Source organism: Perca flavescens, chromosome 14, assembly GCF_004354835.1.
Source record: "Perca flavescens isolate YP-PL-M2 chromosome 14, PFLA_1.0, whole genome shotgun sequence".
In the NCBI taxonomy this organism is placed as follows: Eukaryota; Metazoa; Chordata; class Actinopteri; order Perciformes; family Percidae; genus Perca; species Perca flavescens.
Window position 1 is genome coordinate 2851033 of NC_041344.1, and position 17384 is coordinate 2868416.

Below are 17384 nucleotides of genomic sequence, written 5' to 3' on the forward strand. Positions count from 1 at the left end.
CGGTCGGAAACCGGAACCAAACAATTATTTTTGTTAGGTCTAAGTAACTTTAGGCTGTAATGATGAGGTGTTTGGGTTCGTTAACCTAGCTACCACGAAGGTTGACCTATTTTGGATTAGTCATATACCACCCTACTTTTAACCTGCAACTCTATTGTGCTGTATCGGAATAACTGACCCCAGACAACTCTTTAACAAAAAAAGGTATCGTTTACTGAACGATAACTTAAATGTACAAATAATATTTCGCCGTTAGATTGAATAACAAAAAAAAAACACAAAAAGTTCATTCTGGCTTTTTAAGTGATATAGCCAACCGAGTTGGGGGTGGTTTTTAGCCTGGGTAAACCCTGACGAACTTCCGGTAAATTTGAGATTTGCTCTGTAAGACCAGAGCCCATTCAAACCCATTTCCAATGTCCCCAAAATTGAGGCACCAATCACAACCATTGAGGCGGGCTTTACGCGACGACGATAGCGCAGCGACGGCGAGCAGCTTTTTGCTTACATTCAACATGACTGCTACAGAAGCGCAGCATCACCCGGATCGTTGGTCTGATTGGTTGAAGGACTATCCAATGCGCCCAGAGGCATTTGAGTGGCGTCCGTTGGTGACGCCCCTTTGGAAATGAACTGTCAGTGAACCTTTCCCAGACCCCCTCTCAGTTACAGCTGAGAAGGGTCTGGTGTCAACCAGGCTAGGTGGTTTTGCAACTTTAGCATGAAAGATTTTAATGTTTTTAACTTTGGAAGTTAAAAACATTAGGTACCTTTTTTAAAGCTTAGCGCGAGGAACTGCACAGAGAAGGAGATGCTTGTGCTCCAGGCTGCTGCATGTCAGCTGCTGTGAGGTTGATGAGTGTTGATTGGCTGTTACTGGTACAACATCTAGCCAATCAGACGGTGTTGAGGGCAAGACATTATAGAGCTGGGCGACATGGAGAAAATCAAATATCACGATATTTTGGACCAAACCCCTTGATATTGATACTGTAGGTGTGACTATTGGTGCTTTCACAAAATATTTACACAATGAGATTTTTGACAAATACTCATCAGTAATGTGGATATAAGTAGGTAAAGGCAAGTAGTATAACAGCTAGAACAGTCTGGTAAATTCAGAAAATTACAGTAATGCTGCCTTTAAAAACAGGAAAAGATAACACTTATGCCATTTTACGATATAATGAAATCCAAAATCTAAGACATTTAATCTTGTATTACGATATCGATATAATATCGATATTTTGCCTAGCCCTAGAACATTAAGTCAGAAAAAACATTTAACACAAATCACACCCTTCAGATATGCTAACTGCAATATGTCTTCAAATGAACACTCCAGCTACACAAAATGATTCCTCCTTACAGCAGTTTCAATGTAAAACATACTCAAACTTAAACCACTGTTACCACACACACGCACACAGCTTGTGTGCGATGCGTCCAACTTTATCTTCACTGAAGCAAACACACAGAAATTGAACTTACAGTTAGCTGTTAGTCCAAGAAACACAGGTCCACCATGAAAACCACTCACCAGCTACGGCAAAGTCCTCTTCAGCACGGAAACACGCTGTCGTCCTCTCCGATCCAAAATCAGCGCATATGTCTTGATTTAAAAATCTTTAGTAAATGTTATTGTAACAAACTCAAAATACTAAATTTTACTACAGTAAACTTTCATTTTTAAATAATATATAACTACTTATGCATTTAAATATTGTATATAAAATATAAATATTGTTGCAGCTGGAGCTAATTTTAATTGATTTGAAGTCATAGTTTGAGGTGCAAGCTATATCATGATAGGCTTCTGGGTTTTTCTCTCCTACTCATCTGTCTATAGGCCTAATGAACCAGCGAGTGAATTAATGGAGGCTAAGGCGTTCAGAATAGCTGTGAGACTAGACGTTATTGTTGGCTAACGTTGCATATAACATGTAAAAACATCGTCTCATACAGAAGAGTCATGTTCCATTTGCAGGGTGGAAGCTTAAATATGTCCCTGTTGCACTGGAACTAAAGTTATTTAAAGATTAAACACGTAACTATCGCTCTATCTTAATAATGCTGACGGTGTAGTTACAGTAACACTGCAAGCTAACGCTATCACCACAAAAAGTTCATTCTGGCTTTTTAAGTGATAAAGCCTGGCAGGCTTATCATTATAGAAATAGATCACAGGGTTGGGGTGTGTTTTTGGAACTTTAGTGTGAAAGATTATAATGTTTTTAACTTTTGGAAATACCTGAAGCCTTACCTTTTAAAGCTAAGCGCGAGGAACTGCACAGAGAAGGAGACCCTTGTGCTCCAGGCTGCTGCATCTCCACTGCTGTGAGGTTGATTGGCTGTTAGCAGGGGGGTTGAGTTCTGATTTGCTACGTACAACATCTATCCAGTCAGACGGTGTTGTGGGCGGGACATTAAGTCAGACTCAGGGGATGAGAGAAGCTGGAGCAGAGGGACAGACACAGAGCTGTAGCCGAGCCAAAGTAGAACACTTTTTAATTAAGTAACTTTATCGGTTATCGGGCAAATAAAAGCCAATACAGATAATCTGCAAACTGCCAAAAAACCGGGCCGATAATTGGTCAATCACTAGTTTTCAGTAAGATTTATTATGGGTTAAATAAATTGGTTTTAATTTAATCCTTAATTCTGTGTGGTGTCCCTTCTTTTGTCTTGAATTTGAGCTGGTTCATGACACAGTTAGGTTTGGGTATTGTTTGGATTTTTACGATTGCAATACCTAACCGGTACTTTTAAAGCGATTCCGATTCCTAAACCGATTCTTGTAAGTAATATGTTTACTAGCGATCACATGCAGTGAACGGTTAATATGCTTTTACGTCCGTTTTGGGGAGCCCAGAGGGAGAATACGGCATTTTAAAAGAAGCCTACATTGATGGTAGCTAGCTAACGATAGACTACAGAGAAAGTGTGATATTTTTACATCCGTTTCAGAGCGACAGAGGGAAAATATTTCAGTCGACACATTAAGTGGAACCGAAATGATCAGCCGAAATTTGCGTTCTAATCCGGTCCGATTCCTACTGGTTGCGTAGGAACCGGTTCCGTAGTGGAACTGGGTTTCGGTACCCAACCCTAGACACAGTCATGTCTAAAAAGCTTGTATTGTGGCTAGCCCTGATGTCAGCGGTAGTTAACGCATACTTAAATGAAATTATAACTTTTGGGGAGCCTGATATCTCAGATTTAAATAGTGCTCTTGGCCTATTACTCTCTAACTACAGCCCATGTGTAAAAAGTCTTGGAGTTATTATTGATAGTTTGTTTAAACTGGATAAACAAATTCAGGGTTAGGGTTATTTCAGCTTAGACTTCTTGGGAAGGTGAAATTGTACCTACGCCAAAGTCAACTGGAATAAGTTGTACATGCCCTGATCACAAATCGCCTGGACTACTGCAACTCTTTATACTATGGTCTCGACCAGTCTTCTGTTCGCCGATTGCAATTAGTTCAAAATGCAGCTGCACGCCTGCTGACAGGGAAAAAGCGCTTTGACCACATTACCCCAGTACTATCGTCTCTCCACTGGTTGCCTGTCGCTCTCAGAATCCATTTTAAGATTTTATGATTTGTTTTTAAATCTTTAAATGGTTTGGCACCTTCTTATTTAGCTGATATGTTGATTTTACATACCCCAGTCAGAGCACTTAGGTCAAATGATCCAGTCTGAAAACCAGAGGGGACAGAGCTTTTTCAGTTGCAGGTCCTAAGCTCTGGAATGCTCTTCCCTTCAATATTAAAGCAGCTAGCTCTATTGAGTCATTTAAATCACTTTTAAAAACTCCTCTCTTTTAAATGGCTTTTAACACAAGCTGAGCTGTGACATTGTTAATACGGTTTGTAATCATGTTTTTCATGTGTTTTAATTATTATTTCGGGGATACTATGTTTTTAATGGGTTTTTACTTTTTCTTCTTGGTTAATTAGTATGCTTTAATGCTGTTACCTGTATTGGAATCTGTACAGCACTTTGGGGCAGGACTAGAGATGGCCCGATACCATTTTTTGCTTCCCGATACCGATTCCGATACCCGAACTTGTGTATCGCCCGATACCGAGTACCGATCCGATACCAGTGTGTCATATATTTTATAATGTTTTAACAGCTGTATACTACTATCTCTGTATGGATGTGATATTATTTCTATCTTTGTGAAACATGAACAAACATAAACGATGAACGCCACAGAACTTTCTTTTATTGTCCAGTTTGACAGTCAGTTATAACGGAAAAAGATCATAAATAAACTACTTTAACGTAGATTTTCTTTAGGGCTTTATTATTTGGTATCGGATCGGTGCATAAACTCCAGTACTTCCCGATACCGATACCAGCGTTTTAGGCAGTATCGGAGCCGAGACCGATACCGGAACATCTCTAGGCAGGAGTGACTGCTTGTAAATGTGCTATATAAATAAACTTGACCTTGACTATAAGCCAGGGGTGTCACACAGGAAATGAGAATCACATCAAGAACCAGATATGTATAGTTTATTAACATGTTATTGCATGTCTCATATAGTCTTCTCACTTACAGCTTGGTCGACCTAATGCCCTAAAAAAGTCAGCAAAAAAGTTTCTTAGCCATTGTAGAATTTAGCTAATCAAGAAAAACAAAGATTTCATTTTTATAAACAACTACCACAAAGCTGAATCCCAGCAGCCTGTTTCACAGCCTAAATATGAGACTCTTTGCTTCTGGGGGAATTTATCAGAATCTCAAAGTCAGCAAATCTGCCTAAATCTGCTCTGAGTGTTGTGTAATTACAGTGTGAAAAACAGTTTCCTGTCTTTTTGGTTTAGCACACAACTAGTTGGCCCGTGCTTATCACTGTGAAATCAGCTAATTAGCTAAGTATTGTTTAGACTCCAATTAACGGCTGTCTGTCTATGTTTCAGCTTTACCTCCAGACGTTCTTAAAGTGATTGTTGGTGAAGAGAAGCAGCAGGAGTGTATATCCAGTGTGGACCAGCAGGAGCCAGAGCCCCCCACACACATTAAAGAGGAACAGGAGGAACTGTGGAGCAGTCAGGAGGGAGAGCAGCTTCAAGGGCTGGAGGAGGCTGATATCACCAAGTTCCCATTCACTCCTGTCCCTGTGAAGAGTGAAGATGATGAAGAGGAAGCTCAGTCCTCACAGCTTCATCAGAGACAAACTCAACACATGGAAACAGAAGCTGATGGAGAGGACTGTGGAGGACCAGAACCAGCCAGGAACTCACATCCACTTTTACAACCAGAGACTGATGACAGTGTTGATAGTGATTTTTGGAAGGAGACAAGACAGCGATCATTTAGCTGCTCTAACTGTGTGAAAACATTTGCCTGCAAGGCAGATCTGAAGACACACATGAAATGTCACACAGGAGAAAAAGCTTACAGCTGCTCAGTCTGTAAGAAATCTTTTACGCAGAGTGGAGGTTTACAGAAACACGTGAGAGTTCACACAGAAGAGAAACAATTCAGCTGCTCGGCTTGTGGTAAAATATATAGTCTGAAGGGACAACTGTCAGAACACATGAGAACTCACACAGGAGAAATACCTTACAGCTGTTCAGTGTGTCAGAAAGCTTTTGCACGGAGACGATGTTTAAAGAAACACATGACGATCCACACGGGAGAGAAACCATTCAGCTGCTCAGTTTGTAAGAAATCTTTTAGGGTGAGTTGGAGTTTACAGAAACACATGAGAGTTCACACAGGAGAGAAACCATTCAGCTGCTCTGAGTGTGGTAAAGATTTTTCACAGAAACTAAGTTTGCGGATACACATGGCCCACCACACAGGAGAGAAACCATACAACTGCATTGTGTGTGAGCAAAGATTCCCCAGGTCCACCAGCCTTAAAGTTCATCATTGTGTTGGTCGTCAGTCCTCACAGCTTCATCAGAGACAGACTCAACACATGGAAACAGAAGCAGATGGAGAGGACTGTGGAGGACCAGAACCAGCCAGGAACTCACATCCACTTTTACAACCAGAGACTGAAGACCAGACTGGAGACTCTTCTGATCCTGAGACTGATGACAGTGCTGATTGGAAGGAGACCAGAGAACCTCAGTCAGCTTTAAACTCTCTGAAACATGATTCAAGATGTAAGAAAACATTCAGCTGCTCTGAGTGTGGGAGGAGATTTGGCTTCAAGTCACTTCTGAAGACAAACATGATGACTCACGCAGGAGAGCAACCTTTCAGCTGCTCTGTCTGTAAGAAATCTTTTATACAGAGAGGAGATTTGCTGAACCACATGAGAACTCACACAGGAGAAAAACCTTTCAGCTGCTCAGTTTGTAAGAAAGCTTTTTCATTGTGTGGAAACTTGCGGTCACATATGAGAATCCACACAGGAGAAAAACCTTTCAGCTGCTCTGAGTGTGGTAAAGCTTTCACTGAAAATGGAACCCTGAAGAAACACATGATAACTCACACAGGAGAAAAACCTTTCAGCTGCTCAGTTTGTACTAAGCGATTTGGCTACAACTCAGCTCTGAAGGAACATATGAGAATCCACACAGGAGAGAAACCTTTCAGCTGCTCTGTCTGTAAGAAATCTTTTACACACAGTGGAGCTTTAAAGATGCACATGAGAATCCACACAGGAGAGAAACCTTTCAGCTGCTCTGTTTGTAATAAATCCTTTATGCAGGGTCGAGATTTACAGAAACACATGAGAATCCACACAGGAGTGAAACCTTTTAGCTGCTCAGTCTGTAAAAAATCTTTTACACAGAGTGAAAATCTACGGTCACACACGAAGAGAAGAACTCACACAGGAGAGAAAAAATACAGCTGCAGTGTTTGTGACAAAAGATTTGCCTGGCGTTCTGATGTCAAAACACATAAATGTGTTGGTCCGATGGAAACAGAAGCTGATGGAGAGGACTGTAGAGGACCAGAACCAGCCAGGAACTCACATCCACTTTTACAACCAGAGACTGATGACAGTGTTGATAAGAAAGAGATCAGAGAACCTCAGTCAGCTTTAAACTCTCTAAAACATGATTCAAGATGTAAGAAAACATTCAGCTGCTCTGAGTTAGTGGCTTGTGGCGGAGTCGCCATGGGGGGAAACAATACTTTACCCCTGACTGGATAACATAACAACCCAGTATGGCTATTCAGAAGCACCTTACCGCTTGACAGAGTAAGATACATAAAAAAAACTGAGCCGTATTGGGTCAGATTGTCTGTACATTATAAGTGACGGGACACCATACCTAGAGATTGGCATGGGGTACTTTCCATAAAATCATCTCTTAATGCAAATCAAACCAGCTATTAGGCTAACCAACATAAAACCATGCCAATCTCTAGGTATGGTGAAGGCTATGTGATGATGTGGGGGGGCTATTTTAATTGCACCATCCATGTTATTTTTGGGCAATTTTGTTGAAGGTAAACCCACATTTCTGATATTGAAAACTTTGAAAAAGTGTCAGATTCGACCCGAGGACAACAGGAGGCTTAAATATCGGATTCTAGCAGCATTACAGCTGTAACATTATTCATTTTTACACAGAAGATACTGTTTAATTTTAGGTAAGGAAGTGCTAAATACTGGCCTACAGATGGCGCCCTTATCCTATTTTGAGTGCTCCTGTACCTCTTGGCTTGCCGTAGTAAATATTAAAAGACAAAGTGGTAGAAATAGGGAGGGAATGGAGTATCAAGGGAATATTTGAAATAGGAGAAAGTCAAACTGAGACGAAAAGTTCATTATTTAAATGTTTAAACGTCCCATGACATGGTCCTCTATGGATGCTTTTATATAGACCTTAGTGGTCCCCTAATACTGTATCTGAAGTCTCTTTTATATAGACCTTAGTGGTCCCCTAATACTGTTTCTGAAGTCTCTTTTATATAGGCCTTAGTGGTCCCCTAATACTGTATCTGAAGTCTCTTTTATATAGACCTTAGTGGTCCCCTAATACTGTATCTGAAGTCTCTTTTATATAGACCTTAGTGGTCCCCTAATACTGTATCTGAAGTCTCTTTTATATAGACCTTAGTGGTCCCCTAATACTGTTTCTGAAGTCTCTTTTATATAGACCTTAATGGTCCCCTAATACTGTATCTGAAGTCTCTTTTATATAGACCTTAGTGGTCCCCTAATACTGTAACTGAAGTCTCTTTTATATAGGCCTTAGTGGTCCCCTAATACTGTATCTGAAGTCTCTTTTATATAGACCTTAGTGGTCCCCTAATACTGTATCTGAAGTCTCTTTTATATAGACCTTAGTGGTCCCCTAATACTGTATCTGAAGTCTCTTTTATATAGACCTTAGTGGTCCCCTAATACTGTTTCTGAAGTCTCTTTTATATAGACCTTAGTGGTCCCCTAATACTGTTTCTGAAGTCTCTTTTATATAGACCTTAGTGGTCCCCTAATACTGTATCTGAAGTCTCTTTTATATAGACCTTAGTGGTCCCCTAATACTGTAACTGAAGTCTCTTTTATATAGACCTTAGTGGTCCCCTAATACTGTAACTGAAGTCTCTTTTATATAGGCCTTAGTGGTCCCCTAATACTGTATCTGAAGTCTCTTTTATATAGGCCTTAGTGGTCCCCTAATACTGTATCTGAAGTCTCTTTTATATAGACCTTAGTGGTCCCCTAATACTGTATCTGAAGTCTCTTTTATATAGACCTTAGTGGTCCCCTAATACTGTATCTGAAGTCTCTTTTATATAGACCTTAGTGGTCCCCTAATACTGTATCTGAAGTCTCTTTTATATAGACCTTAGTGGTCCCCTAATACTGTTTCTGAAGTCTCTTTTATATAGACCTTAGTGGTCCCCTAATACTGTATCTGAAGTCTCTTTTATATAGACCTTAGTGGTCCCCTAATACTGTTTCTGAAGTCTCTTTTATATAGGCCTTAGTGGTCCCCTAATACTGTATCTGAAGTCTCTTTTATATAGACCTTAGTGGTCCCCTAATACTGTATCTGAAGTCTCTTTTATATAGACCTTAGTGGTCCCCTAATACTGTAACTGAAGTCTCTTTTATATAGACCTTAGTGGTCCCCTAATACTGTAACTGAAGTCTCTTTTATATAGACCTTAGTGGTCCCCTAATACTGTATCTGAAGTCTCTTTTATATAGACCTTAGTGGTCCCCTAATACTGTATCTGAAGTCTCTTTTATATAGACCTTAGTGGTCGCCTAATACTGTATCTGAAGTCTCTTTTATATAGACCTTAGTGGTCCCCTAATACTGTATCTGAAGTCTCTTTTATATAGACCTTAGTGGTCGCCTAATACTGTATCTGAAGTCTCTTTTATATAGACCTTAGTGGTCCCTAATACTGTATCTGAAGTCTCTTTTATATAGACCTTAGTGGTCCCCTAATACTGTATCTGAAGTCTCTTTTATATAGACCTTAGTGGTCCCCTAATACTGTATCTGAAGTCTCTTTTATATAGACCTTAGTGGTCCCCTAATACTGTATCTGAAGTCTCTTTTATATAGACCTTAGTGGTCCCCTAATACTGTTTCTGAAGTCTCTTTTATATAGACCTTAGTGGTCCCCTAATACTGTATCTGAAGTCTCTTTTATATAGACCTTAGTGGTCCCCTAATACTGTTTCTGAAGTCTCTTTTATATAGGCCTTAGTGGTCCCCTAATACTGTATCTGAAGTCTCTTTTATATAGACCTTAGTGGTCCCCTAATACTGTAACTGAAGTCTCTTTTATATAGACCTTAGTGGTCCCCTAATACTGTAACTGAAGTCTCTTTTATATAGACCTTAGTGGTCCCCTAATACTGTATCTGAAGTCTCTTTTATATAGACCTTAGTGGTCCCCTAATACTGTATCTGAAGTCTCTTTTATATAGACCTTAGTGGTCCACTAATACTGTATCTGAAGTCTCTTTCCCGAAATTCAGCCTTGGTGCAGAATTACAGCCACTAGAGCCAGTAGCACAATGAGCTTTCCTTAGGATGTGCCATTTCTGTGTCTGTAGCTATTTAGGAGGAGGGTGGGGGTGTGGCCTTGACCAACTGCCACTTTGCTCGTTTGAAAGCCATGATGTCTCTCTCTCTCATAGGTGGACCACATTCTCTGGGCGGTCAAAGCAGAGAAAGGGGAGGTAACCTTGCTCCTTATGACCTCATAAGGAGCAGATTGCTGATTGGTCCATCTGAGCTTCCATTTCCTCAAAGGCAGAGCAGGATACCCAGGGCTCAGACTGATCTCATGAAGTGGCGTATGTACGACACGCCAATTCGTATGCCATTTAGGTGTGTTATCAAGACGCATAATCGGTTTTTAGCATATTTATCAACGTAATTCGGCCGCCATAGACCTACATTACGAGTGAATATTTGCCATAGCGAGTAGTATAAAGGTCCGCATAAGGAGGTTGGTTAGGGTGGTGGATGGGTAAAACACAGGACTTTCACGTGTGGCCATTTTCATTTTTTTAAGCCTTCCCCAATGTTTCTTTCCTAAACCCAACCGTTTATTGTTTACTTAAGTGTGTTTTTGTCGCTTTTTGTGTTACTTTTCCTATTTTTTTTACATGCGTGTCGTTCTCGTGATAGTACGTCACGTTCTTGCAATAACACGCAACGTGGCGACGCCACGTGGTGGGTATGTTTACATCTGCTGTATACCGCGTAGACTTACACGCGGATAGCTGAAAATGCGTACAGATAACACGCCATTTGGCTTTAGGAAAGTGGCGTGTATGTTTATGCAACGTCTTGATGCCATGTTGCAGGGCTCGGTTTACACCTATCACCATTTCTAGCCAATGGGGGACCATAGGCAGGCTGGGGGAACTCATATTAATGTTAAAAAACTTCATAAAGTGAAATTTTTATGCCATGGGACCTTTAATGTTGTTATAGTAGTTGGCGGCATACACCTTAAAACATGGTGTGTAGCCTGCGATTAACCCTCCAGTTCACCCTCCCATATTCAAAAAGCTTTTATATCAGAAATTTAGATTTTCTTTCAACCACATTGTCAAAAAATAACGTGGAGGTTCCCTACAACCATTACTCTTCACAAGTAAAATAAAAGATCAGCTCAGTGCTTTTATTGAATTTGGGGGTTGTTTTATTCAGTTTTATAGCATTTGAAGAGAAAAGTATGATAAAAGACCGTTAAAAAAAGTGACAAAAATGTTGGAAATAGCTTCAAAAACGTGGGGGAAAAACAAGATGAAAAGGCGCAGGAAAAATGTGACAAAAACATCGGTAAGAAGTGAAAAAAAAAATGTATAATTAACTTTGGGGAAAAGCGACAGAAGTGTCAAAAAAGACGACCACCAAGAAAAAAAAACACAAGTGACAGCTTCTACGTTGTACAACTTAACCAATACCCTAACATTGTGTATCAGATCACCGCAACAATTTGTAGTTAGCTGGATCATCATTTTCCATAATAGACCATATACTGACCTACCCGGGACAGCATCGTATCTCTGCTCGGGTCCTGCAGGTCACACAATGTGTATAGTAACGTACAGTAGGCTAACATTACCTGGCTTAGCTAGCGATCGTTAAAGTTAGCAGTTAGATAACGTTAAATGCTAACTTACACAGCTCTACTTAATGCAACGATACAACAAACGTCTACTTACCATGCTAGTAGTCTCGCATGTCCAGACCTTCCTCCACAGCGCTGCGCAGGAAGATCTGGCTAGTTCACACAACATTCCTGGATGGGAGAAAAATGTGCTCAGGTTCATTGCCATTTCTTCAAACCAATTACAATCGTCTTGGGCAGTGCCAAGCGTCAAACGGAGCCACGGGGCCTCTGCAAAATACATGTTTACGTTCAAAAGTTGTTTTAGCATTAATCTTTCTTTTTTAGATAAATGACCTAGCCTCTGTCTCCCTCAAACTGTAGGTGCATCCCATAGCCGTTTAATTGCCTCCTCGACTCCTCCACTTGCCTCCCTTCCTCGCTTCTTAGTCCCTCCCACTGATGAGGCACGGGAGAGACGAGATGAAATCATGCGAGGAAAAAGGGAAATGAGATGTCCTTTCCTCTGAAACCTTGGTCAGCTGTTTGGGCGGAGTAACCAACATAAATAAAACTAAATACATAATATTTGGACATCGGAATTTCACGCATTTTAGACATATTATGTTAGATAACATTGAAATTGAAACAGATTTCTGGGAGTTGTCACAGATCACAAAATATGCTGGAAACCACATGTTAATCATATTAAAACTAAAATACCAAAGTCCATAGCAATTCTGAGCAAAACCAAAGATATTCTTAATACACATTCATTACATTTATTATGTCAATCTCTCATACTGCCATATATAACTTATGGTCTGGAAGTTTGGGGGAAAACATATAAAACAATCACAAATCCAGTTTACTTATTACTTCAAAAGAGAGCAATCAGAATCATAAATGGGGAAAATTATCGTGAACCGACAAATCAGTTATTTATAGGCCGCGATAGTCAATAAATCAATTAATCGCATGATAAATAGAAATGAGCTCGATAATTTTCCCGGCCGTGATAATTACCATTTGCGTGCTTGTTTTATTTTTTCCTCTTCCGCCACGGTATCAAAAATATCGGGCAGATGCACAACAGGGTTTCCGCTATGTACATGTAGGGCGCACCGCTGCTCCTTCAGCCGTTTATGAAAAATCATAAAGTCGTAATTACATGACTCTGCTTGGCTGTGTGCTCTACTGAGCAACTGGAACAGTGACAGGATGTCATCACTCACCAAGTCATGGCAACCAAATAAACAACAGGGCGAGTACTACTCGTCACTCAATCTCAGGCAAAGTGACAAACAGCGACGAAAGCCGCAACATGAAATCCGCACTCACGCAGGTCCTGGGAAATATGATGAGGTGTATTGTCATCCTATTTTATCTGATCATTCTATAATTTGTATTTAGGCCATATCTGAACTATCTATATGTAAGCTAGAAGTGATGAACTTTACTTTCGGGGGATACTTCTATAGGAAAAGGGCCACAGGAACTGGCCACAAAACACATCTGGCATGCATTATCAATGGGCCCCCAGGATGTTGAGATAAGGCCCGTTGGCTTGTAGCCATTGGTCAGCTTCCGATCCCAGCCTAAGTTATGAAGAATAGATACACCATGTTCAAACAAAGAAGAGGCAGAGTGACTTTTGAGAATCTGAGAAGCGGTCCTCTCCGAGCTCTGCAGGGCTTGTAAATTGATGCTGAATTTCTTTGATGTAAATAAACTTTTATAATCAAGAAACAGTGTCGGCCGATTCCTCTCTACACAGCAACGCACCATCGATATTAATTAAACAACAATGACAGCTACAGTTTATTGGAAAATAGCGTTGTGGACACTGAATTTGATGAATCTACTGTTTATCAGATCCAAGATGAGACAAGAAGCTAACGTTAGCGAACGCTGCGGTGATGGTCCCTCTGCCTCTCATGCTGTATTAACGTTACTGTTTTAAAACCGTTTTCCAGGTAGCTCGAGGCTTATTCAATTTAAGTTAGTGCATCGTATTCATTGGTCTAGGGTGAAACCTGCCAAGATATTTCCTGACTTAGACCCCACCTGCCCACGCTGTGTTGCAGAGCCAGCCTCTCTTTTTCATTCTTTCTGGTCCTGTTCTAAGTTATTAATGTTTTGGGGGGGGAATCTTTAGTTGTATTTCAGAAATCCTTACCACCAGTAATAGATCCCAACCCATTGACAGCTTTATTTGGGGTCCTTCCGGAAAATGTTAAACTTACAGCTTTAGAGAGGGATAATATTTCAATTTGCACACTGTTGGCTAGAAGACTTATACTGATTAACTGGAAGCTGCCATCTCCGTCAAACGGATTTTTGACCTACTTTTTGCCCTCAAACTTGAAAAGATTAAATTTGGAGTTAGAATGAAACCCGAACTTTTCTTGAAATCTTGGAGCTCTTTTTTGGATTATTTCAAGGAGACAACCTCTTTTTTCTTTTCTCTCTCTGATTTATTTAGTTGTTTATATGTATATGCATATGTTACTGTGATTATATGTTCATTTGTATGTATTTATTATGCTTGTATAATTTTTTGCTTTTTGTTTCCCCCTTCATTTCATTATGCAACATTCTGATACTTGTACTGTGCTTGAGACGGTTTTCTTAATAAAAAAGTAAAAGGTTCAAAACCAACATGAAAAACTTAGCTAGTAATGTTGACTCAGCGTTTTGTTTTGTTGTTAAACTGTGTGTAAAATAAGCAGAGACATTAAATCACCGGTTTCAGGTAACTGCACCCTACGGACTACGGTACCGTCTAGTTGCTGGATGGTTTCGAGCTAACAGTCGGTAGCTAACATTAGCAGATAAGCCTGTTGACAGCGACGTTATTTGTTCATATTTTGGCACAATTTTTCTGACCGTAGTAGTGGTCATAGTGACTGAAAGTGTGATGTGAGATGCTTCAAAGAAACTACACGCTGTCTTCAGGTAACGTTAATATTTTGATTGTGTTTTAGTTTTTATTCCAGTGCTTTTTTTGTTAACGGAGACTGAGAGTCCATTTTATTTATTGTTTTTTTGGTTGTTTTGTTCATTTATTGTGGATATTTAAAATGTCTTCCAGTTCCAGTGTTAAATATTCTTTAGAAATAAAAGTTTATTGAGCTTTGATAAGGTGTACCTGCATTATTATGCCATTATCATTGTATTAGATGAAAATGGTCTCTCAACGAGAATATTATCGTTTATCGCAATAATTTACAAATATAAAACAAGAGTATGAATACCAGAAGGTACACAAAGCGTATGATATTGTTTGTGTCGTACTGGGTTATATAGTGTATATTTAGTTTCTGTAACTTTTATCTTCGTATGAAAGAATATAATTCATATAAAAAGGGGTAGATGTAATAAGCTCAGGCTTCAGCCTACACCTTTTCGTTCCCGTTTGTTTCTTGTTTTCTTGTCTGTTAATTTCGTGTTTTGTTTGTGGACGTGAAAGCAGGGGCGCAACTACCCAGTGTCAGAGGGTTATGCAGCAACAATTTTGGTGCTCCACAAAAAACATAAATAAATAAGTGTGCTCCCAGTTCTGATATGTTTACTACGTCCCCGCTGTTAGACGTAGGCTCATTGTTATATTTTCCATCTCTGTCTGCACTATTTTTTCCCCAAAAAGGACACAGTGAATAGGTTGGTCAACAAAACTTCAAACCATACTGGACATTTAGATTTGTGTGGTCCAACTAATAGAACTCCTACCTGATGTCATCACTGGGCTCATGTCTCATTCACTCCTTGCCTGTGTTCTTCTCCACTAAGACATATTGTCAAACAAAGATTATGTAATAGATTTTCCATATTAGTGTTTCCATATTAATAATATTAAGAAATGAATCTGTATATGCAAATATAGAGAGAGCCACTTAGCACAGACCTTTAAAGAGAGAGAGAGAGAGAGAGATGTGACCCTGTAATTAGGCCTAGCCTGTATGTCTGACAGCTAATGGTAAAATAAAATCTGTTAATGATTCCATGGTACCAGAGTTATAGCATTAGTTATGTTTTCTAGATTCTTGTCATTTATTGAACATGCTACCTTATATTTTCAAGTTTTCAGCTCAGCAATTCTAAGCTAGCCGTAAACCCCCATTTGGCTGCTACATTCCCAGTGTTAGCTAACGCTAGCTGGTCTGTTAACATGAATATTCAGCTGCTACATTCCCAGTGTTAGCTAACGCTAGCTGGTCTGTTAACATGAATATTTGGCTGCTACATTCCCAGTGTTAGCTAACGCTAGCTGGTCTGTTAACATGAATATTTGGCTGCTACATTCCCAGTGTTAGCTAACGCTAGCTGGTCTGTTAACATGAATATTTGGCTGCTACATTCCCAGTGTTAGCTAACGCTAGCTGGTCTGTTAACATGAATATTTGGCTGCTACATTCCCAGTGTTAGCTAACGCTAGCTGGTCTGTTAACATGAATATTTGGCTGCTACATTCCCAGTGTTAGCTAACGCTACCTAATCTCCAAGCACAGACGTTACACTTTAAATCCTACCCGTTGCCTTTCACCATCCACTATTTAACTGCTGTTGCATCCCTTAACATGTCATCTCCTTTTCCCTCTGTCTTTTTCTATTTTTTAGCCCCCAACAGCTTTTTTGCTCTATCCATATTTTTTCACAGATGACAACTCACTACTGTACCTGCTCGCTCAGCGCTCACGGCGCCCCCCACTCTCGATATTACGAATCCTACTATGGCCACACCAAGACCGGATCCGCCAATAGCCCGGGTCTTGGCGTGGCCATAGTAGGGAGCTTCCCCCACTCCCTCTTCTCATCTATGATGGAATCTTATGAGACAGGGCGCCTACTCAAGCCTGTTAGTCCTCTACAATGTTATATAATAACATTGAGGAAATTAAGAAATGATTTAGAAACACACAAAAGCAGCTACATATAGAAAACACCCAAACAAATATTTTTAATATTTTTCTTTTTTTTACCATCGCTTTGGCGCCCCCACGGTGCTTCGCTGCATATAGCGCATACCCACTTTTTGTGCCACTGCGTAAAAGCAACAATGTTTTGTTTTGTATGTTGCTTGTTATCAGTGCATTGACTTTTGTGAGTTACAGACGGCTGAACAAAATAAACAATAAATAAATGTTCACCTTCAGACAAACGACAAAATCAGATGAAATTACACTGCAAGACCAAAACTTGTATCTTCTGTTTGGCACATTAAAAGGAAAGGGTTCATTATTTTCTCAGAGCTCTGGAAATTTAATAAAGTATTTGTCTTTCTTTAAAAGTGTGTTTTAATCATTTATATTCCTGCGCGTTTTCCAGAGGAAGTCTGGAACACTTCCGGACTTTTATTTTGAAGCTCAGCAACCAATCTGCACCGGAAGCTGTAGTCTTTGCTGCGGCTGACTTCACACTTTGAACAAGATGGCGTCTAGCAGAAAGGTGTGTTAGCAGAGTGTCTTTGTTGTGTTGAGAGAGAGGTAAAATGTGTAAAGTCCAGATGCTGAGAGCGTTGGTGGAGCAGCGACTAACTGCGGCTGCTGAAGAGATATTTGGGCTGTTTGAAAGAACGATAGCAGAGTACGAGGAGGAACTTTGTCGTTCAAAAGAGGAGAACGAGCGACAACGGGAGCTACTGGACGCTGTTTACAACCCTCAGCTTCGGCTACACAGAGCAGGTTTGGTCATTAAACCTTCAGTTGATCTTTCTCTCCTTCCTGGGATCTCTTCTCTCAGCAACGATATGACGATAGCACGTACAGTATGTAAATAAGCATTTGTTCATACGCAGATTCCATGTAAATAATCACTACTTTTATCATCGTAAAACACACTGCATTCAAAGTGGACAGAAACACAAT

At 40.0% G+C, this 17384-nt stretch overlaps 1 protein-coding gene across 1 annotated transcript; it reads left to right on the forward strand.

The window, feature by feature from the left end:
• The first annotated feature begins 5622 nt into the window (after nt 1–5622).
• Nucleotides 5623–16942, forward strand: LOC114568491 (gastrula zinc finger protein XlCGF17.1-like). The gene is made up of 3 exons (XM_028598103.1): nt 5623–5681; nt 6148–6939; nt 16846–16942. The coding sequence occupies exons 1-3, from the start codon at nt 5623–5625 to the stop codon at nt 16940–16942; spliced, it is 948 nt and encodes a 315-aa protein (XP_028453904.1).
• The last annotated feature ends 442 nt before the right edge of the window (nt 16943–17384 follow it).